The following is a 21,888-nucleotide window of genomic DNA, read 5'->3' on the forward strand; positions in this document are numbered from 1 at the left end:
CCTGGCTTAGCACAGGATGGCGGCAAATAAAACTAAGGAAATAAAAAACAAACAAAAAATCCATCCCCCCCAAAAAAAAAGAAATTAAGGAAAAGCTCGTGTTTTTATCAAGGTGAGATGTTGCTAGCAGGAGTTAGCTGGGTTCGCACGGCTGATACTGCTGCGAGCTTCCATCTGACCCTGGTTTGGGCTTACGTGGTGCTCTGCCCTGTCAGAGAGGGCAGAGGGCGAGGCTGGGGGCACGGGAGGCTCTGTGGCTCTGTGTCCCATCGGGAAGGAGCAGTTTGATGCCTCTGCTCATCCCCGCAGGCTTTCCGGGTGCTGTCGGAGCCGGAACCTGCGCTGTCCCCCGGCCGGGACACGCTGCAGCACCACCGGGCTTGGCGCTGCTCCACCGAGCCGGAGCCCGCCGTCTGCGGCATCAGCAGGATCTGGGTGTTCGGCCTGAGGCGCAGGAAGGGCATCGCCCGACGCATGGTGGACGTGGTCAGGTAGGGAGCGGCGGGGAGCCAGGGTTTGTCCTTGCAGCGGGGGGAAAAACCCCCTGATGATGGCAGCAAAAAGTGTTTAGAAGGAACTTGTGGAAAGGGGTAAATTTATATCATTCAGCAAGTCTGAAATCCCCACCTCGCAGCGGAAGGGTATCAAGCAGACAGATATTCTCTGTATATCTGATATTTAAGTAATAGTTCTACTTAAAATCTGACACAAGCGTGGGCCAAGCTGTAACCGCTGGGTATAACAGGAACACAGAGCTACATGGACCCGATTTTCCAAGAGAAATTGTCCTCGTTGGGGGGGGAAAAAAAATATTGTCTCTCAACTGGACAAGTTGATGGGCCCAAACACTTTAGTTTTTCCAGGCAGGAAATTCCAAGCTTTTCAAGCTGGGACCAAACCAAAGACTTAAAAACTTCCCCTTGGCTGTGGTTAAGGACTGCCTTGAGGTTGAGCTCGGTAGCCTGTGAGCCTCTGGTAGCACGTGTCATCTTAGTGTCCCCTCTGATCACTGCATGTGTATCAAATACAGACAGGTAAAGTACTTAAGTACGTATGTGTATATTTCTATTTAATCCTATGTGATTGAATCTGGAGCTCAGTATTCTGAGGATTCGTCAGCCAGTGTTTGGTCTCAGCTTCTTCCCAGGGTCAGTGTTTCACATGCTACCTGCGTGATGCCTTCCAAACCCATGGGACGTGCCAGCCCGCTGCACCCAGGTGACCCATGGGTGCCCATGGGGGCCCTGGCACGGCCGTGGTGGGCTTCACTCGGGAACCACTCTGAGATATTTAACCAAAAGCTCTGGGTTATCATGTAAAACTGTGTTTGCAGGTTTTCTGCCTGTATTTTCTGGCTGGGCATGAGCTAGCAGTGCCCAGGTGGCCAAGGAGGCCACCAGCCCCCGGGCTTGTGTCAGCACTGGTGTGGCCAGCAGGAGCCGGGCAGGGATGGGGCCCCTGTGCTCGGCACTGGGGAGGCCCCACCTCGAATGCTGGGCTCAGGTTTGGGCCCCTCGGGACAAGCAGGGCCTTGAGGGGCTGGAGCGTGTCCAGAGAAGGGCAGCGGGGCTGGGGCAGGGTCTGGAGCACAAGTGTGCTGGGGGGCGGCTGAGGGGGCTGGGGGGGTTCAGCCTGGAGAAGAGGGGGCTGAGGGGAGCCCTTCTCGCTCTCTGCAGCTGCCTGAGAGGGGCTGGAGTGAGGGGGGGGTCGGTCTCTGCTCCCAAGTCACCAGTGACAGGACGGGAGGAACCGGCCCCAGGCTGCGTCAGGGGAGGGTTAGGTTGGAGATGAGGGAAAATGCCTTCCCTGCCAGAGGGGTCAGGCCCTGGCACAGGCTGCCCAGAGAGGTGGGGGAGTCACCGTCCCTGGGGGGGTTCCAACACCGTGCAGCCGTGGCACTTGGGGCCATGGTTTGGGAGGCCTGGGGGTGTTGGGTTGGGGGTTGGCCTTGGTGATCCTGGAGGTCTTTTCCAACCTTAATGATTCTGTGATTTGGTCTTACACGATCCTTCTTGCTAAGTTTAAAATGCCTCCTGGTTCCTGATTACGCCAGAAAACCAGAGGGCAAACTGGCATCTCAACTCCCTTCTCTGGTTTGAAAGCGAAGCGAAATAAGATCTCCGTGCAGCGGAGGGCTGCGGGCGGGGAGCACCACTGCAGGTAAAGCAGCGGCTGCTTGCAGCGCGCCGATAGCTCTGCTCTCTCTTTCAGGAGCACCTTCATGTACGGCTGCTACCTGAGCACCGAAGAAATCGCCTTCTCCGACCCGACGCCGGACGGCAAGCTCTTTGCGATGAACTACTGCCAAATCCCCAACTTCCTTGTTTACAATTTTATTTATAACAACTGAGTTCAACTTATTAGAAGCTGAGGTTTGTTTAAATAATCTAAAATAATTTTATGTTTAAATTAATAAGCATTTTTAACCTGGCTAAAAGCTGTTTTCCTGCTGAGCGCTGGTCCTTCCTCTCCCTGTGCGCGAGCTGGGGGAGAACGTGTCACTTTGTGTACAGAGTTGTATTTTAGCGTGTGCTGTGAAACCTTGCTTGGATTTCAGGTAGGTTTGTTTCTTCTGAAATGAAATTTTATTGTGAGTAACTTAATTTCTTTAAGAGGTTTAATTAATATAAAGATGGTTGTTTTCTCCCTGATGTGTGGGTATGTAGTTCTGAGCTCTCCGCAGCGTGTGTGTGCTGTAAAGGGCAGGGTAGAAGCCATAAATCTATGCACAGAGTATGAGATGTCTTAAACGGCACGACTCGGGGCAGGATTTCCCACCCTCCCGGTGGTGGGCTGCAGGGGAAGCTGCCCCGGGGGTTGCCCGCTCAATAAAATGTGTGAAATGCTGCTGCTCGAGCTCTTGTGTCTGTGCAGAGGAGAGCCGTGGGGACCCTTCTGTCGCTCTCCTACTTGGAGGAGTTCAGAGAAGGGAGCAGTGGCTGCGTGGGGGAAGAGGACAAGTATGTGTTGCAACCTCGTTGTTTCCAGGCAGCCAAGGGCAGGAATTTCCCAAACCACCAGGGTTTTCTTTAATAAATCTCCAATAAATTGTTTTTTATTAACCTTGCACCCTCTTCTGCGCAGTACCATTCTGTGTACCAACCTGTTGTTTTCCTTAGACCCATAGGAAAAGAAAATCTCAGTGTAAAAGCGGTGCTTAAGAAAACAAAATAACTTTTAATCCAACACCAACATCAAAGGAAGAGTTTTAAAGCAGCTGTGACACGACAGCTAAAAGCACAAGTACTGTGCAGACCATGTAGCTTATTTAGGATCTAAATCCAGGTAGGAGGGGATCTAGAGGAATCTCCTTAAACTAGGGATTAGTGCTTTTCATAAGTTTAGACTCTGGTTTTTAGTATTAGAAGTATAGATGCTGCAGGAGTAACTTCTAAATTCAGTCCCTGAGCTCCTGCAGCCCTGCCATGGAGCTCAAGGGCAGCAAAGCGCCACAGTGCGAGTGGAGGAGCTCCGAGGCTTTTATTCCTGGGGCAGAGTTGCCTCCAAGGCTTCCACGATGCACGCGGCCGAGGGGCGCTTCTTGGGCTCCTCGCTGGTGCAGACGGAGAAGAGGTCGATCATGCACTGGTAGGAGGCATCTAGTTCCTCCATGTTGAGGGCAGGGCGGGTTCCCAGGGCTGCATAATATGCTTCCTCATCAAAGCTGTCCTCTTCATCAGAACACCCATCTGGATAAGGAGGTGGAAAAGGGGGTGAGAAGGGTGCTGGAAACTGCTCTGCCCCCTCGGATCATGGGGCTTTGTACCCCAGGTGCCACTCATCGAATCACAGAAGGGTTTGGGTGGGAGGGACCTTTAAAGACCACCCAGCCCAACCCCCTGCCGTGAGCAGGGACACCTTCAGCCAGAGCAGGTTGCTCAGAGCCCCGTCCAGCCTGGCCTTGAGTGTTCCCAGGGATGGGGCATCGACCACCTCTCGGGGCAGCCTGGGCCAGGCTTTCACCGCCCTCAGCGTGAACAATTCCTTCCTTCTCTCTAGTCTGAATCTCCCCTCCTTTAGTTTAAACCCATCACCCCTTGTCCTGTCGCTGCAGGCCCTGCTAAAAACTCTGTCCCACCTTTCTTATCAGCCCCTTCAAGCCCTGAGAGGCCGCAATAAGGTCTCCCCGCAGCCTCCCCTTCCCCGGCTGCACAACCCCAGCTCTCCCAGCCCGGCCTCGCAGCAGGGGGGCTCCAGCCCTCGGAGCATTTCTGTGCCCCCCCTGGCCCCGCTCCAACAGCCCCGTGTCTGTCCCGTGCTGAGGAGCCCCGAGCTGGAGGCGGCGCTGCAGGGGGGTCTCACAGAACGGGGCAGGGGGGCAGCACCCCCTCCCTCGCCCGGCTGCCCGCGCTGCTGGGGATGCAGCCCGGGGCACGGCTGGGTGTCTGGGCTGCGAGCGCACATGGCTGGCTCATGGCCCATTTTTTTGTCCACCAGCACCCCCATTCCTGCCTTGCAGGGGCGTGGTGGGACATGATCTTGGTGGCAGCTTGGCTATTCCTTTGTTAGCACTAATTACTGCCTGGGACACATCATTACTTTCCCCTTGGCTTAAGTCACTTATTTTGAAGCTGTATCTAAACCCTTTCTCTCAGCAGAATAGCTCTGAGTCACCCCTGCAGAGCTGTCTGGGAAAAATCTCTGCAGCCAGGAGATGTGGAGAGCAGGAGCGAGGAAAAAAATGCCCCTGCTGCCTGGAGACCAAGCAAGAAAACACAAACCAGCCTCAGGTCTGTGCCAGCGCAAAGGCTGGAGCAAGAGGGGTTTTCCCAGCACAGGCTGTAGGATTTTTAGCTTTGTTTCACTCCAGGGTGCAGATCTGTCTACAGGCAGCTGTAGCATCCCCTGCCCATCCCATCCCCTTGCCTCTGCCTTGTCTGCTGGGTGCAACTCCAAACGAGGCCCGGGTGGCCAAGGAGGCCACCAGCCCCCGGGCTTGTGTCAGCACTGGTGTGGCCAGCAGGAGCCGGGCAGGGATGGGGCCCCTGTGCTCGGCCCTGGGGAGGCCCCACCTCGAATGCTGGGCTCAGGTTTGGGCCCCTCGGGACAAGAAGGCCCTTGAGGGGCTGGAGCGTGTCCAGAGAAGGGCAGCGGGGCTGGGGCAGGGTCTGGAGCACAAGTGTGCTGGGGGGCGGCTGGGGGAGGTGGGGGGGTTTAGCCTGGAGAAGAGGGGGCTGAGGGGAGCCCTTCTCGCTCTCTGCAGCTGCCTGAGAGGGGCTGGAGTGAGGGGGGGGCTGGTCTCTGCTCCCAAGTCACCAGTGACAGGACGAGAGGAACCGGCCCCAAGCTGCATCGGGGGAGGTTTGGGTTGGATGTGAGGGAAAATGCCTTCCCTGCCAGAGGGGTCAGGCCCTGGCACAGGCTGCCCAGAGAGGTGGGGGAGTCCCCGTCCCTGGGGGGGTTCAAACACCGTGCAGATGTGGCACCTGGGGCCATGGTTTAGGAGGCCTGGGTTGAGCGTTGGACTTGATTCTGGAGGTCTTTTCCAACCTAAACAATTTTATGCTTCTATGACAAATCCCCACTTGGGCTCACAGGAGGTGCCCAGCGTAACTCAAACTGCCGCCCCCGTGCTTTCTCAGAGGGAGCAGGTGTTTGGCAGCCCGGGTCCAGCCCCGAGCACCCTTGGCCTGGGCACCGCACATTTCCTTGAGCTTCTCCTTTCTGAAAGTCTCAGCTGCCTCAGTTACTTTTTTGTGAGCCATTTCAAGCCCAGTATCATTTGAAGCTCTTCTGGCCCCATCATTTTGGCAGTATCGAAGCAGCAGCCACCAAGCAGCCACAGCCTGGCGGGCTGCTCCTACACCGCATGGGTGCGGGACGGAGCGGGAGCACGGCCCAGCACACTGCGGGGCTCTCCGGGGAGCAGCAGCCAGGCTCAGGGACATCTTTCAAACCTACCAAACCGTGCTGACGGGAATCTTGACAAGCAAATTTCAAGGAGCTCTCTCCAGCTGTTGGATGAGCAGCTGGAGCACTTCAAGAGCGCTGGTTTGCAATGATTATTTCCCATCATTTATCCACTTCTCATTTGGAGTTAGAAAGCTAAATGAAGGTGAAAGCAGCCCAGCCCCCTGCACCTGCTGCGGAGCAGCCTCGGGGTGGTGCTGAGCACCTCCGTGCTGCAGCGAGCACGGAGCTCCCAGCGAGCTCCCCGGGACGGCAGGCCGGGCTGGGAGACGCAGCAGGCACAGACAGATCGGATGCAGCCCTTCGGCTGGCATCCAAGTGAGCCCCAGCACTGTGGGGGTGCTAACATATGCTGTAAAAATCAATCCTACTGAGAGAGGAAAGCATTTCTAGGAGTTGTTGTTCACCAGCAAAGTATAGAAACAAACCTTCGTCATCAGAGTCATCGCCCAGGTTGACGTGGGGCACGGAGAGGGTCATCATTTCCCAGAGAGTCAGTCCGAAAGCGAAGATGTCGGCCTTGTCAGTGATCACGCCGTCATCCTCCAGAGCTTCCTTGGGCTTCCAGGGCTCGGTGCCGATGTAGTACATCTCTGGGTCGCTCACTGGAAGGAAACGAGACAGCTTGAGTGCCCGCAGGCACAGCAAGACACAGTCACAGCTCACCACGCAGGATTTAGCCTGTCGGTCAGCTCGGGCCTGCTAAAGCCACAGGGCAGGATCTTTTGGGGGCCTGAACCCATTTTTCTTTCACTTCTGTGTAGTCTCGAATCCCCTGTAACCTGCAGTTTGCTCTGCAGCACTGCCAGACAGAGCCGGACTCGGGCTTCTCCGCAAGCCCGGCAACGCACATCAGGGGCTGCGGAGAAACCTCTGCTAGGAGATTTCACGGGGAAGCGTCTGAGGTGACGCAGAGCACGGAGAGAACTGAGAGATTACCTGCGTTTTACCCAGGCGTTTCCTTTCCCCAGCCTGGACCCCCCGGGGAGGCAGGACCACGGTGCCAGCCCTCACAGGGCGCCTTCCTCAGCCCAACGCCGGCGGGGACAAAGCTGGTGCTCGTGGGGCTCCGGCAGCCTCCTGCCAGCCACGCAGTCCTTCTATTTTCTTTACCTCAGCACACACCAAGCTCTCACCAGTTTGTTCAATTTAACGCCTCCTTGATCTTAATTAGCCTCAGGAGAGTTGAAGCGATGGGCTCTCAGCCCGATGAAGGAAGCACCAGCTCTGACTTGATCCCTTACATCCCTCTCTTAATTACAGGCACTGCTCCCGAGGGGAGGGTGCCACATTTCCCCCCCCGGTCTCCCTAGCAAATTCCGGAGCTGTCAGCAAATCTCAGCTGTTCAAGAAACTTTCCTCTTGCCGAGCTGATCTTCAAAGCCCAGCTTGTAACGAGAAGCGAATGCCAAAATCCCTCAACACTTCACAGGCTGTTGCACTTTAATCCTTGGCTGCCACACGGATGGGGACCCGGCCTCCTCGCCATCGGTGGGTGCTCGTCGTCTCCTCGAGACCACGAGGAGGCAAAGCCAAGATCAGGGCTGGGTGGAGAAGAATTCTTCCTGTTACACCAGCCCAGAAAGTGATATTTTAACCACTCTCTTCTCCGGGAGATTACGCTGGGGCGCTGCCTCCAGCTATCTTGCTCCTTATAAAAGTGAACAGCTACTAATAAAAAATGTAATAGAGCAGCTTTATAAATCATGAGGCTGTCGCAGGCCCAAGCGCTGTGTAAAGAGGCAGAGAAAAGCATTCTTGTAATTAACCGAAACACATTCCTGCTGTTCACAGCCAAGCCACGACGCCATTAGACATCTGCTTCTCGTTTACATGAAGTCTTTATAACGCTTGCATTTGGCCCGTGCTTCCTTTTAACCCTACGAGAAAGATTCATTTACTGAACTCTCTGGCAAAAGCGTCTCCTCAACGGGGCCCGATCCAGCATCATGCGTACGACGGCGCTGCTGCCCACGGGAGTGAACGTATGAGCGTGGAAGGGCACGAGACGGACGTCACAAGGCTGGAAAATTAAAGCTGGGCTTTCCAGAGATCCCCTTCACCCACGCAGGGTGCAAACCACGAGCCAGCCCTTCCCTCCCAGGGCACAGAGGGGTCAGCGCGTTCGCTCGGCTCCCAGAACCAACTCCGGCAGCCACCAAGCATCCCGGCGGTCCCCTTCCCGACCTACCGGTCATGTTCTCATCCAGGGGCAGGGACACGCCCACATCGCAGATCTTGACGGCTTCAAAGTCGCCTTTAATGACCACGTTTGAAGACTTGATATCTCCGTGGAGCAGCTTCTTATCGTTGTGAAGATACTAAAAGGCAGAGAGGAGCCATCAACACCTGCTTACAGATACAGCTACGGAGAGGCAGAACCATCGGGCTTGGACCACAAAGCACCAACTTCTTAATGTTTAACATTTTTAACCTTAAAACCTCGAGGACGGGTCAACACCTACCTGTAACACGTAAAAAATGCAGGGCACGTTGTTCCACCCGGCCTAGTTTTGGAGCCTTTTAGTGAAAGGCTGCGAGAAGCGCCTCTAGCAACGAGCACTTGAGAGCGGGGGGCGAAGCGTGAGCATTAGCTGATGGCCAAGCTCCTGGGAGCTCAGAGCTGCGTCGCCTCGGCAGCAACAGCACAGGACACGCTGCCGGGGCAGCCTCTGCTTTACCCTGAAGGCTGGCACAGCCCAGGGGGAGGCTCAGAAGCCGTGCTGTGATTTAGACAGTCTCCGTTTCCCCTTTTCCCCTAAAGACAACGCTGCAGCTCAGCGACAAGAGGCACGCAAGCGGCACCAGCCAGCAGCCGCGGGCATCGGCTGTGCATTTTCACTGCCAAGACCAGGTTCCTGCAGCCGCCTGGCGCAGCAATAAGGAGGCAGGAGCCAGCAGCCGGCTAGCGAGCAGGGCCAGCAGGTAGCCCCAGGGGAGGGCAGCAGGATATTTGTGACAAAAACCCTGTTGTGTCTCTTTTTTATTACTTCAATCTCAAATTTCAGGGCTGTTTTCACCTGAGTCTGTCCAGCACCCTGGTAAAAACAAACCACCAAGGCCTTATACAAAGCGTCACAGCATCTGCTCTCCATCTGCCGGCGGGGCCTTCTCGCACACCTAATTCATTTATTTTTCCAGCGTCACCAGCGTACGCGATTCCACGCAGAACATTCAACGTACCTTCAGCCCCCTCGCCATGCTCAAGGCGACTTTGAAAATCGTGGCAGCAGGGAAAGCGCCCAACCCTTTTGCGCTTCGCTCATCGATTAAGTCGTTGAGAGATTTTTCTCCTCCGTACTCCATGGCCAGACACATGCTTCCGTCGTTGGCCTCAGTGAACGCACGGTAACCTTCCAACACAGATCGATTTGTTAGAGAGCCAAAGCAGCCACCAGCATTTCCACGGGCCCGTCGGCCCGATGGAATCACAGCATTTGGAGCTGCAACAACCCCAAACAAATTCACATCCCGGGGGGACCCGGCTCACACTTTACATGGCGAGGTGAAGCCACAGGGATGTCCGTGGAGACCTGGGCAAGGTAAAGGAGCTCCCTCCTCCAGGAAAGCCCACAAACACCCGCCCTGTTGCTTCCCAGGTCACTTCTGCACCCCGCACCGGGGAGGTTCACCCCGATCTTTGCAGGAGAAAGGAGGGAGGAGAGCGGCAGCAGATCTGCAGGGCCCATATCTCCAGTTGCAGAGGTAAGAGACAAAGAGCAGGGGGATGTTTGGGAAAGCCGAGCCCTTGTCTCACAGGGGCCACTTCACAAGGTTAAGGCTGATGTGCATATGGGCTTAAGTAATCGGGTCTCAGGTAAATCTTTCTTTCTCCACGTTTTAGTCCTGTCTGTAAACAATATCCTTCAGGTGGAGTTATCAATTGCAGTGTTTTGCATAACGGTGTAGCAAAAGTCTTATCCAGTGCCCCTGTACTCGGCACTGGTGAGCCAGCAGTGCCCGGGTGGCCAAGGAGGCCACCAGCCCCCGGGCTTGTGTCAGCCCTGGTGTGGCCAGCAGGGGCCGGGCAGGGATGGGGCCCCTGTGCTCGGCCCTGGGGAGGCCCCACCTCGAATGCTGGGCTCAGGTTTGGGCCCCTCGGGACAAGAAGGGCCTGGAGGGGCTGGAGCGTGTCCAGAGAAGGGCAGCGGGGCTGGGGCAGGGTCTGGAGCACAAGTGTGCTGGGGGGCGGCTGAGGGGGCTGGGGGGGTTTAGCCTGGAGAAGAGGGGGCTGAGGGGAGCCCTTCTCGCTCTCTGCAGCTGCCTGAGAGGGGCTGCAGTGAGGGGGGGGCTGGTCTCTGCTCCCAAGTCACCAGTGACAGGATGAGAGGAACCGGCCCCAAGCTGCGCCAGGGGAGGTTTGGGTTGGATGTGAGGGAAAATGCCTTCCCTGCCAGAGGGGTCAGGCCCTGGCACAGGCTGCCCAGAGAGGTGGGGGAGTCACCGTCCCTGGGGGGGTTCCAACACCATGCAGACGTGGCACCTGGGGCCATGGTTTGGGAGGCCTGGGGGTGTTGGGTTGGCGGTTGGACTTGATCTTAGGTCTTTTCCAGCCTCAATGATCCTACAAAAGGCGCAGGCAGCCCAGCAACCCATCTCAGAAGTGTAAGGATGGGGAAGCACGCAGTGATTCTCCCCCGTGCGCTCTCCCAGCTGTCACGCCCCAGGGCTCCAGACTTCCAGAGCCAGCCGAGGAGGTCTGTAACCCCCAGCCCTCGGTGTGAGAGGAGCCCAGAGCCAGGGAGGGTAGAGAAACCCAGCAGCAGCCTCGTGTGCCATCAGCTGGCTCCAGAGTTGGCTCCAACATCTCGGTTTGCAATTCAAGCGGTGCAGGCTATGCTGGAAACTTACCCACAATGTTCGGGTGCTGGAGGTTTTTCAAGATCTTGGCTTCTTCGTTCAGTCTCTGCTGATAGATGCTTTGCTGGCTCCTGTTGCATTTGGAATTAATTTTCTTCACAGCCCAAGGGGAGCGAGACAAACCTCTGGGAGATCTGCAGGAGAAAACCCACACGTCTCAGCTCTCTTTGTAAGCGGCACCACGGTTAAAGCTTGCACAGGTCACCGAGGAGCTATTCTGGAGAGCACCCGCCTTCATTTTGTGGAATTAATAAAGATCAATGCTAAAATAAACCGAAGTTTGCTAATGTGCACACCGCAGAGGTGCAGAGCAACGCTTTGCCCGTATACAGCGCCCCTCCACTGAATTTTCAAGCATTTTAGAAAAGGAGGCTTATCGATTCTCATTTCCAGGTGGAGGAGCCGAGGCTCAGGGAAGGAAGCAGCTTCCCAGGAGGCCAAAAAAAGCCAAGAACAGCCCCCAAACACCTCAATTCCAGGCTAGGGAATGGCTGATGGGGTCATCCCAAAACAACGGGCTCCTTCCCAGCACCGACACATCCAGCACACGTGGGAAAGCTGGAAATCCCACAGCCCTTCCACAACCCCGCGCCCATTTGAAGGGGTGCGGGCAGCACTTTCTTGCTCAGAGCTCAATCGCTTTCCATCCCCTATGTTATTCTAGAAGAAAAAAAAGGATGCCAAGCCCCACTCCGGAGCACCGCCTCGCCCCTGCGCTCTCACACATACCTTTTCATCAAGTAGACGCTGACCCCAGTGCCGTATCCAAGCTTCTGCATGAAGGGAGAGGCTGGGATAGTGACAGAAACTGGCCCCCTGTCTAAAAAGAAAAGAGAAACCCAGCCCCATGCAGCAGATCAAACAGCAAGCAGCAGCTTCGCAGCTTCCCTTGATTTCTTGGGAAGTGTTTCTTAGAAATCAAAGCTTTCTTTGATTCTGTGGTTCCCTGTGCAAGGCCTGGGGCAGAGGGGCTGGGAAGGGCCCGGCGGAGAAGGCCCTGGGGGTGCTGGCTGACAGCCGGCTGGGCATGAGCCAGCAGTGCCCGGGTGGCCAAGGAGGCCACCAGCCCCTGGGCTTGTGTCAGCACTGGTGTGGCCAGCAGGAGCCGGGCAGGGATGGGGCCCCTGTGCTCGGCCCTGGGGAGGCCCCACCTCGAATGCTGGGCTCAGGTTTGGGCCCCTCGGGACAAGAAGGGCCTTGAGGGGCTGGAGCGTGTCCAGAGAAGGGCAGCGGAGCTGGGGCAAACACCGCGCAGCCGTGGCACTTGGGGCCATGGTTTAGGAGGCCTGGGGGTGTTGGGGTGGGGGTTGGGCTTGGTGATCCTGGAGGTCTTTTCCAACTTTAATGATTCCATGATTCTCACTAGGAGCTCTGATGCTCTCTCATTACACACCGCTCTCCCACACGTGCCGTGCTATGTGCAGAACGAGTTTCAGATGTGAGAGAAGGTCCTTTCCAACCCCCTGCCCCAGTTCCTTACCAAACACCAGCCCCACTGAGCTGTCACTACCGCCCTCAGCAGGCTCCTCACCCAGGAGAGCTCCCTGTGAATGCTGTGCGGCATTTTACGTTCAAGCCTGATCTTAGGCGCAGCTTTTTGGTCCCATCTACTCTCCAGGCTGAGCAACTGTACTGGGTTTGGCTGGGACAGAGCTCATTTTCTCCACAGCGTCTTGCGTGGCGCTGGGTTTTGCATGTGAGAGTAAAACGTTGTGGGTTACCCAGGGATGGTTTTGTTATTGCTGAGCCACGCTTACACAGCGTCAAGGCCTTTTCTGCTTCTCCCGAGGAGATGGGAAAGGACACAGGTGGGACAACGGGCCCCACCTGAGAGCAGGGACGTCCCATGCCGTCCAACATCACGCTCAGCAAGAAAGCTGGGGAGGAAGAGGAGGAAAGCGGGGGGACACACACATTCGGAGCAATGGCATTTGCCTTCCCAAGTCACCGCTAGACGGGACGGGGGTGTCCAAACACCCCCCTGTCCGATGGGAAGCGGCGAACAAATTCCCGAGGTTGCTTCGCTTGCGCGCACAGCTTTTGCTTTACCGATTAAACTGGTTTTTATCTCAACCCACCAGTTTTCCCACTTTTACCCTGGTGATTCTCTCCCCCATCCCACGGGGGATCAGCGAGCGAGCGGCTGAGCTGCCCACGGGGGTGAAACAGTGGCACCCGCCCTGAGAGGCCGGTTTGACCCCCCCAGCAAAGCACTCGCTTTCCCCGCCAGCCCCTCTGGAAAGATTTAGGGCTCGCACCTGAACGCGACTCACCGGGTTTCTCCTCGTGGGCCAGGTTGTTTTGAGACTTGAAGGTTTCCATCGCTGCAAACCGTCCCGACGCCTACGGCAGAGGGGGGACGTTATTACACGTCCGCCCCCCCTGGAATGCTGGGGGGAACCGCTCAGAAGGACCGGGGAGCAGGAGCTGGGGGTGGGGGGAGTGTCCCCAGGCTGGTCCCACTACGACAGGGACCCCCACCCCCCACCAAGCACCAGGGCACAGGGGGGCTGAGGGTCCCATCTCAGGGGTGAGTGGAGTCCCAGGTTTGGGGGTGAGGGGAACACCCCTGTGTGCCACCTCTGGGGGTGAGGGGGGGGTTCCAGGTCTGGGTGGGGGCAGGAGAGGACCCCTGGCTGCCATCTCTGGGGTTGCCAGAGGGTCCCAGGTTTGAGGTGAAGGGGGGTCCCTGGGCACCATCTCTGGGGGTGAGGGGGGCAACCTTAGATGCCATCTCTGGGGATGAGGGGGGTCCCAGGTTTGGGGTGAGGGAAGGACCTCTGGGTGCCATCTCTGGGAGTGAGGGGGGTGGTCCCTGTGTGCCACCTCTGGGGGTGAGGGGGTTCTCTGGGTGCCATTTCTGGGTTCGAGGGGAGCCCCAGGTTTGGGGTTGAGGGTAGCACCCTGGGTGACATCTCTGGGGGTGGCAGAAGGTCCCAGGTTTGGGGTGAAGGAGGGTCCCTGGGTGCCATCTGTGGGAGTGAGGGGGGGTCCCAGGTTTGGGGTGAAGGAGGGTCCCCCGGGTGCCATCTCTGGGGGTGGGGCTGTGTGTCCCTGGGGCCGAGGGGGGACCCCAGGTTTGGGGGTGAGGGGAGCACCCCTGGGTGCCCTCTCTGGAAGTGCCGGAGATCCCCAATTACCCGCAAACCGATCCCACAACCGTTACCTGCCGCCGCTGTTTGAATCGCGCGCGCGGGAACTCCGACTCCGCCCCCGCCCCGGCCCCGCCCCGGCCCCGCCCCGGCCCCGCCCCGCCTCAGCCCCGCCCCCGGCCCGCCTCGGCCCCGGCCCCGCCCCGCTCCGCTACAGCGGCCGCGCGCGGACAAACATGGCGGAACGCAGAGGAGGGGGCGTGGTCAGGCCAGGGGGCGGGGCTGTGTGGGCGGGGTCTAGGGGCGCCGTCGGGGTGGGCCTCAGGGTGTCCCCAAGCTCCGAGGGGGAGTTTTGGGGGGGCGGAAAAATCCCCAGGTGCTTCTAGGGGGGTCTGTTGTGACCCCAAGGCCTTGGGGGGCATCTGAGAGGGGTCCTCGGAGCTCCAGGGTGGGCACCAGGGTCACCAAGACTTTGGGGTGGGTCTCTGTGGGATTCCCAAGGCTTTTAGGGGGAGCCTGTTTGGGGCCCCCAAGTCCTTCGGGGAATCCCTAACATGCAGCTGGGTCCCCAAAGCCCATGTGGGGGTCTCCATGGGGTCCTCAAGCCTGTGGGGAAGGTCCTCCGTGGGTTCCCCACACCCTTGGGGGTGGACATTTTGGGGTCTGTGGGGTCCCCAAGTCCTTGGCAGGATCTTCGTGGCATTGCCAGCCCCTTGGGGGGGTCTCTGCAGGACCCCCAGGCCATGGAGGGGGGTGTCTCTGGGGTTCACCAAGGTTCCCAATCCTTTGGGGGACCTTCATGGGGTTCCCAAGCCCTTTGGGGCTCTCAGAGGGGTCCCCAAGCCCTGGGAGGAGGGTGTCTTTGTGGGTGGGAGCCAGACCCAGGGTTTGTATTTATAGTCCCCCCCTCATCCCCTCCCCGGACCCCCATGAATCCCCATTGCTCTTTGAACCCCTCCCCACCCCCTCCGAGCGTGGCTGCACCAGCAGGGTAGAGAATAATAAAAAGGCATTTATTTCTCTAATAATAAAACCATTTCAGGAAGCACAGGTGAGATCCACGGGGTGGGCCGAGCCTCCCCGGACCCCCGCAGCCAGCCTGGGGGTGCCATCTCCCCCCCCCCCCCAAAAAAAAAATCACGGCATCAGGCATTTCACGCCGGCGTCCTCGGCGTGGCCGCAGTTGGTTTTGCCCCAGCTGGAGAAGCTGCAGTGCAGAAGGCTCTCCTCTGTCCCCTTGCAGGAGACGTCGTCCATCCAGATCCTCCCCGTGCCTGCAAAAACAGGGACGCGGTGAGCGGCACCGGCACCGGCGCCTCGGTGGATCCCCTCCAACCACGGGCACGGGCATCGCTGCATCACCAGGATAAAGCCATTAGGAAAATTCCCTCCCTTAACTATTATATCGATCCTTCTTTATAGGAATGCGTATTCGTTTTGGTAAAATCTATATTCGCTCACATTAAACGCTGTATTGTAAAGAGGTTTTGGAGATTTACTGGAGATTTTTGTATTTTTCATGCTTAAGTAAAACAAACTAATGGACTAGAAATAAGGATTTTGCTTCTTGGAAGCTTCAAGCTGTCCGTGGGGGATGAAGGATGCCCCTGGACAACCAAGATAACGGCAGCATCCTATAGCCCCCCACCCCCAAACCGGCTTTGAGACCCTCCTGGCATAGCCCGGTGTCAGAGATCAGGAATTCAAGCAAGACCGGCTCCAGGGACGTCTGGATCGATAGGAAAGCAGCGAGAATGCTGCAAAAGTAGAGTTGCTTTGCAAAGTTTTCCTGTGATCAGTCACCGGTAACGTGGGTGCTGGGGATTAGTCCTGTCGGGGTGTCCCTGAAGGCTTGGAGGGGAGAAGCACCCCCTGTAAAACCACATTCGGGTGCCCCGATTTGGCTGGGACACCCCACGCGCGAGAAGAAATAATGACTCTTGGAATTTTACATTTTTCCATCCCAGCCTCTCCCGCTCGGTGTGAATTCTCATGGCGCGTCCTAATTCCCCATCGTCGCAAACCAAAGCTCCGTGCCGGGGTTGGGGCCTCCGGGATGGGGTGGGGGTCCGGTCCCCAGCCCGAGCCTCCCAGTTGGCAAAACCCTCCATTATCTTTGTGGTTGTTTGTTTTTTTTTCCAGGGGCACTATTTATAGTAACGCAAGGTGTCCCTCGGGGTCCCTACTGGGACCAAAGCTATCTACCATCCTCGTCAATGGCCTGTGGTGGGACCCAGGTTTGCTGATGACCCCAGGCTGAGCGGTGGGTTGACATGCTCTAGAGGGACGGGAGGTCGTCCAAGGGACCTCGATGGGCCCTTGTGAACCTCATGAGGTTCAACAAGGGCAAGTGCAGGGCCCTGCACAGGGGTCGGGGCAGCCCCCGGGATCAATCCAGGCTGGGGGATGGAGAGATGGGGAGCAGCCCTGCCCAGAAGGACTTGGGGGTGCTGGAGGTGAAAAGCTGGACACGAGCCGGCAACGTGCGCTCGCAGCCCAGACCCCCAGCCATCCCCCAGGCTGCATCCCCAGCAGCGCAGGCAGCCAGGCAAGGGAGGGGGTCCTGCCCCCCTGCCCCGCTCTGTGAGACCCCCCTGCAGCGCCGCCTCCAGCTCGGGGCTCCTCAGCACGGGACAGACACGGGGCTGTTGGAGCGGGGCCAGAGGGGGCACAGAAATGCTCTGAGGGCTGGAGCCCCTCTGCTGCGAGGCCGGGCTGGGAGAGCTGGGGTTGTGCAGCCGGGGAAGGGGAGGCTGCGGGGAGACCTTATTGTGGTTTTTATATATTTAAATATATAAAGGGGGCTGATAAGAAAGATGGGACTGATAAGAAAGGTGGGACAGACGTTTTAGCAGGGCCTGCAGCGACAGGACAAGGGGTGATGGGTTTAAACTAAAGGAGGGGAGATTCAGACTAGAGAGAAGGAAGGAATTGTTCACGCTGAGGGCGGTGAAAGCCTGGCCCAGGCTGCCCCGAGAGGTGGTCGATGCCCCATCCCTGGGAACACCCAAGGCCAGGCTGGACGGGGCTCTGAGCAACCTGCTCTGGCTGAAGGTGTCCCTGCTCACGGCAGGGGGTTGGGCTGGGTGGCCTTTAGCGGTCCCTTCCCACCCAAACCCTTCTGTGATTTGATGATTCTCCCCATTCACCCCATGGAAACACAGACCCCTGTCTGTCCACACAGGAGCCAGGTGCAGCACAGTCCATCTAGCACGTGGCACTGGGGTAGCCCCAGATTTTTGGGGCTACCAAGCCCCTGGGGACGCACAATCCCTGTTCTGGAGGAAACAACCCCAGGAGAGACACCAGCCCCCATCACGTGGGGGGTTGTGGCCGTGGCAAGGCACTGGACGTACCATGCTCGATGGGGCATCGATAGGGTTGTCCTGCCCCATCAAGGATGACCCAAGGTGGCACCGTGGTGAGGCAGAACCTTTGGGGCTGGGTGTCTGCATCGGCTGGGCATCTGCAGGCTGCTGGGTTGGGGGATTTGGGTGCTTTTGTTGCTCCCGAGGGGGTCACGGGAGGAGGAGCAGCAGCTCTTCCCGGTTGGGACACCCCAAGCCAAGCCTTTCCCCCAGCGCAGGCTCTGGATGATGGCATGCCAGGACCCCAAAGCCACTGTCCCACCTTCGGGGGGTGGCAGAGGACCCAGGTGGGAGACAGGGGGAAGAAACCCAGGCGTGGGCAACAAGGGCACTGGTAGTGAAACAAGCTCTGTGGTCTCCCAAGGCTGGTGTGAAGGATGCCAACTCTTGGAAGGGTGCTTGCAGAGAAGGTCTGGCCACCTGGCATGTTCATGGCTAGATTATGGCAGCGGTGGCTACCTGCTTTTGTTAGCCATCATCTCCTCGGCGGCCGCGAGCACTCAGGGAATTAAAAAGCCTACGTGGAAAGAGCTGGTCTGGGCAGAAACACCCCAACCCAACGGTTTGGGGCCAAAGGCCACCCCTCCGCCCTCCGAAGTGTTCCTGACATTTCCCCTCTGTTTTTAAAAGCTTTTCCTTGCTTTTCCCTTTTGTTATTCTAAAAAGAAAAATAGATCTCAAAAGTCACATCCGGCTGAAAAAAACCCCAAAGAGTTCGCTCAAAAACAACAAGCCCAGGGACGGTTCTCCGGTGCTGAGTCAGCGTGCAGCAGGGCGTGCGCGCCAAGGGAGCCGGGGCAGGGGAAGGAGCCGCCTGGGCCAGCGCCAGCGATGTGCTCGCACGCAGTCCTGCAAGCCAACGCCAAAATATTTGGAGCCACCCGGGGCTGGCCGTGCTGAATAAACCGGTGCTCGACCAGACCGAAGCTTCTCAGGCCGCCACAGCCCCTGTCCTGCTTGTGGGGGCCATGCCGGATGCCTCCAGGCACATTTTTGGGGGTCTCTGGTTTATTTATGGGCTGGCCTCAGGTATCTGTGCTGGGTGAGGGGAGGGGACCCCACAAGGGTCTTACCTTGGCCGAACCGGGCCATGCGGTACACCTCCTCGGCGCCTCGGAAGCCCAGCATCCGGCACACCACATCTCCATCCTTCTTGTCCCAGCCGTCGTCGCACACCGTGCCCCAACGTCGGTCGTAGAAGACCTCCACCCGTCCCTCGTGGGAGCCGGAGCCGTTCACCAGCCGAATCAACTCTTCCTCGGCAGCTGCTGGTGGGGAGAGAGAGGGAGGTCAGAGAGGGCATGGTGGCATCTCCAAGCGCCGTCCCTCGTCCGCCCTGGACCACCTTCCCTGCCCTCTCCGTGGTGAGCGCGGCTGCAGAAAGCACTGGGTGATGCACCTCCAGGAGACCTGGGGACATCTCACCACTGCTGGGTGCGGTGCTGGAGGGGTCCCCATCAAACCCAGGGCTTCGCTGGAGGAGGCTGAGCCTTGCAATGGTCATGCTAAGATGGGCAACCTGTTTGCAGCCTAAAACTGCTGCGGGGAGGGCAGGCACCGAGCAAGGACTGGTCCTGAAGCCATCAAGGTGAGACCAAATGGAGACAGCTCAGGCTTGCGATAAGAGAGACCTGAGCAACCAACAGGAGGAGTGAGATGCCAGCAGAATCAGGGCACAGAGTTCCCAAGGGACTATGAAAGGGGGCCGCAGGTGATGAGGAGGGTCTTTCAGCCTGGACACAGGACGCCAGGCCAAGTCCACGCTGCCAAGGTGGACCCTGAGTTCATGCTTGAGGGGGTGGCAAGGGGAGGCTCATGTCGGTGCAAAATGCCAGACTCGGGTGGGGGGACGTGGCTTGTCGCCCTCCCCACTGTGGCATTGATCCCTGTGCTCCCAGTTGCCTGTCTGTGGCTGCTCAGCCTTCCTCCCCCCATCACCACCCTCCCACTAGGCAAGACCAGCATGGTCGTCCTTCATTCTTCAGCCAGGGAGAGGCACGGGGGGGAGGCGGGGGGTTCGTCTGACAGGGGAATGACTGAAGAACTGAAGAACCAAACCACAACAGTTCTTCCTCCGCCCCCAGCCAAGGAAACCCAGCGAGCGGAACACACCACAAATCCCATTATTTGGGATGAGAAAGGGGTTGAATGGAGAAAAATCGCTGTCAGGCAGCTGGGCTCGCTCCATGACTCACCGCGGGCTGGGATGGCAGCCGAGCGTGGAGCTGGGCTCCCCCAAGAAAGGTTGTATTGCAGCTACTCGGAGATTTTTATTTAAAGCCATTTTCTCAAAGCCAGGGCTTGGGTTTGGGTTGGTTTTTTTTTCCCCCCTAAACACACGTTCCCATTAGAAATGCTCGATGACATTACTTCTCAAATGCAAAGATAAATGGGGTTTGGATTGCTGCGTGAAGCATTTCCAGGCAGACCGAGGTCTCCTCCTTGATGACCATCAATGCTCCAGCTCATCCCATGCTGGTCCCTGGTGGAGAAGGGGTCAGGGGGCTGCGCCCCACTTCCACACCACCACAACCACAGCTGCCAGCCAAGCCCCAGCAATGTAAAATGGAACAAAAACCTTCTCGTCTGTGATTTGGCCCGTACACGGACCATGGCAGCTTCTCAAGTGATGAGCCCAAAAGGTCTCCGGCTCACCCAGAGGTGACCATTGCGGAGGGAGTTGCCAAGAGTCGGGTAAAATCTGACATTGGTCCAACATCTGTTTTAACTCCGTGGTGGTGGGAAGTCGCAGGCAGCCGTGCTTGGCTGAGGTCTCTTCTGGCACCTTGGCCAATTAAGCTGGTGACCACGACATTGGCCAAGGTGGGCAAAGCAGGGTCCCAGCCTGCCCCAGGCTCTCAGAGCTGGGAGGTGCAGGGTTAACGGGACATTTCAAGACCGAAGCAGTGTTTGGGACCTGCTGCACAGAGATGCAATGGGTTTTGGCACTGCTGCCTGGCTGGGACCTGCACAAAAGTTGTTGGGTTTTTTTTTTTTCATGTTTCAGGCTCTGGGTTTTCCCTGGCTCACTCCCAGTGGGAACAGGGCCACCTCTTCCAATGACCTCCAGAAAGCACAGTCCTTGCTTGGCCTCGGCACTGACCGAATCTCCCACTTCCAGGTCCCACTCAGGGTCAGGCTCAAGAAGGGGGCTGGAAACCCTGAGCATGTTTTCCTGGATCTGGGCAGAGCACCGGGTTCACAGAGGAGCCAGGAAACATCTTGTGCTGTCCCTGAACCATCTCGCTTGTATTTTGCACAGCTCTGCCATGGACCTGGAGAGGTGGCATCACAGCTCAGCCGAGGGTCTCGTTTGGGATGCTGCCAACTGTTGTCTTCAACGAATCCTGGTAATGAAACCCAGCCGGTCCCTGGGATGGGATATCTCCTCCCAGCCGTTGTGCAGCTTTGCCGAGGCAGCTGCCTTGGCTCACCCTAGGGGTGGTGTCATCCGAGGGCTGGATGAAGTGACTCTTCTGAGTCGAACACATGTGCCGGAGCTCTGGACACTGCCTAGAGCTGCCAGGGGAGCTGCTCCTGCCAAGCCGAGCTTGTGCTGGGTCCAACACCAGCGTCCCCTGCTAGGGAGCCAGCCCAACCTCCCTGCTCCAGGCGGGATGCGGCCAGGAAAACCTGGGGTCCAGCACTTCTCCTCCACCGCTCAGGTCAAGGTGGCGAGCCACGCAGTGCCACCTTCCCAGCTCCACGTGTTCGACCACCCTGGCCGCCAGCACTGCAATAGCTAAACGGCTGCGTGGACCGAGCCCGAGGCGGGGAGCTGGAGCCCCCCGGCAGGCAGTAATCCCCTCTGTAAAACCATCCAGCTCTGCCTCCAAAGCCGCCAGCCTTCCCTGGTGCCAGGAGAGCAGGCAGGTGACCCGACATCCAGGACCAGCTCGCTATATCCAACATCAGCCGGTTGCTCATCCTGTCCAGGAGCAGCTCCATATCTCCAGACGAAGCCAGCTGCTCGTCCCAACGTCCTCGTTCCCCCTCCTGCGAGTCCGTCCTCGCCCTGGCTCTCCGCTGGATGCTCATCAGAGCCTGTGCGTGCTGGAGGACAACGACCCCTGCTCCGAGGAGGGGAAGAGATGTGCAATCGGGGCAGGGATCCAGGCACCACCGGGATGTTCCCATTAATCACCAGGGTGAGGGCTGCTAATAAAGCCACAGAGCTCAGCCGCGTGAGTCCTGGCCACAGTCCTTCGACTTAGCCTCTAACAAGCATTGCTGAGAGGTCTAATAAAAGCTAATAAAACCCAGAAGTCTCCTCCCAAACCAGTGCCAGCTGCCCGAAACAGCCCCGCAGCCCAGTTCAGCCCAGCCCAGGGCTGTTTCAGCGCCCACGGGCCCTGGGGACTCTGCAAAATCTGCAGCTGGAATCAGGGCTGTGTTCTGGTCCTGGCCCCGGGGAGCCGGCAGAACCATCAGGAGATGCACCGGCACCAAAAACAGATTGTCCACCCCGTTGTGCTGCAGAAGGTTGTCCAGGATCAGGCCCTCCCGGGCTGCAGCTCCAGAGCAGCACGGGCGCATCCCAGCCGTGCTCTCTGCCTGCAGCAACCCCCTGCCTGCGAAATGGCCCAGCCTCGTCCATCTCAGAGCAGCTCCCTGGCCCCTTCCCTCTCCAACATACACAATAAACCCCAAAAGCGTCG

The 21,888-nt window shown here is 57.9% G+C and overlaps 3 protein-coding genes across 11 annotated transcripts in view; 1 reads left to right on the top strand and 2 right to left on the bottom strand.

Annotated features, from left to right (window-relative positions):
- Positions 1-3,067, top strand: part of ESCO2 (establishment of sister chromatid cohesion N-acetyltransferase 2) — a 33,189-nt gene extending 30,122 nt beyond the window's left edge. For all 4 annotated transcript variants that reach the window (XM_075086455.1, XM_075086452.1, XM_075086454.1 and 1 more), the window contains 2 exons: positions 310-491; positions 2,212-3,067. In XM_075086455.1, coding sequence (XP_074942556.1) covers positions 310-491; positions 2,212-2,350 — 321 coding nt within the window. In that variant the 3' untranslated portion in view covers positions 2,351-3,067. The remainder of the gene's footprint in view (positions 1-309; positions 492-2,211) is intronic.
- A 90-nt stretch (positions 3,068-3,157) lies between these two features.
- On the bottom strand, positions 3,158-13,989 carry PBK (PDZ binding kinase). 4 transcript variants are annotated; one of them, XM_075086463.1, is made up of 8 exons: positions 13,937-13,989; positions 13,044-13,113; positions 11,500-11,590; positions 10,762-10,904; positions 9,094-9,263; positions 8,102-8,231; positions 6,339-6,515; positions 3,158-3,689 (listed from the first exon to the last, which is right to left on the bottom strand). In XM_075086463.1, exons 2-8 carry the CDS (start codon positions 13,090-13,092, stop codon positions 3,481-3,483), a joined length of 969 nt encoding a protein of 322 aa, XP_074942564.1. In that variant the 5' UTR covers positions 13,093-13,113; positions 13,937-13,989; the 3' UTR covers positions 3,158-3,480. The 4 variants fall into 4 exon arrangements, with proteins under 4 accessions (XP_074942564.1, XP_074942562.1, XP_074942565.1 ...); XM_075086461.1 differs by having other exon boundaries at positions 13,029-13,113; XM_075086464.1 differs by having other exon boundaries at positions 13,911-13,939.
- An 865-nt stretch (positions 13,990-14,854) lies between these two features.
- SCARA5 (scavenger receptor class A member 5) overlaps positions 14,855-21,888 on the bottom strand; it is a 38,862-nt gene continuing 31,828 nt past the window's right edge. For 2 of the 3 annotated variants that reach the window (XM_075086394.1, XM_075086395.1), the window contains exons 8-9: positions 18,304-18,498; positions 14,855-15,136 (exon numbers count right to left, since the gene is read on the bottom strand). In XM_075086394.1, the coding sequence (XP_074942495.1) occupies positions 15,000-15,136; positions 18,304-18,498 (332 nt within the window). In that variant the 3' untranslated portion in view covers positions 14,855-14,999. The remainder of the gene's footprint in view (positions 15,137-18,303; positions 18,499-21,888) is intronic. The other variant, XM_075086396.1, reaches the window with a different exon arrangement.

This window comes from Phalacrocorax aristotelis, chromosome 3 (assembly GCF_949628215.1).
Source record: "Phalacrocorax aristotelis chromosome 3, bGulAri2.1, whole genome shotgun sequence".
In the NCBI taxonomy this organism is placed as follows: domain Eukaryota; kingdom Metazoa; phylum Chordata; class Aves; order Suliformes; family Phalacrocoracidae; genus Phalacrocorax; species Phalacrocorax aristotelis.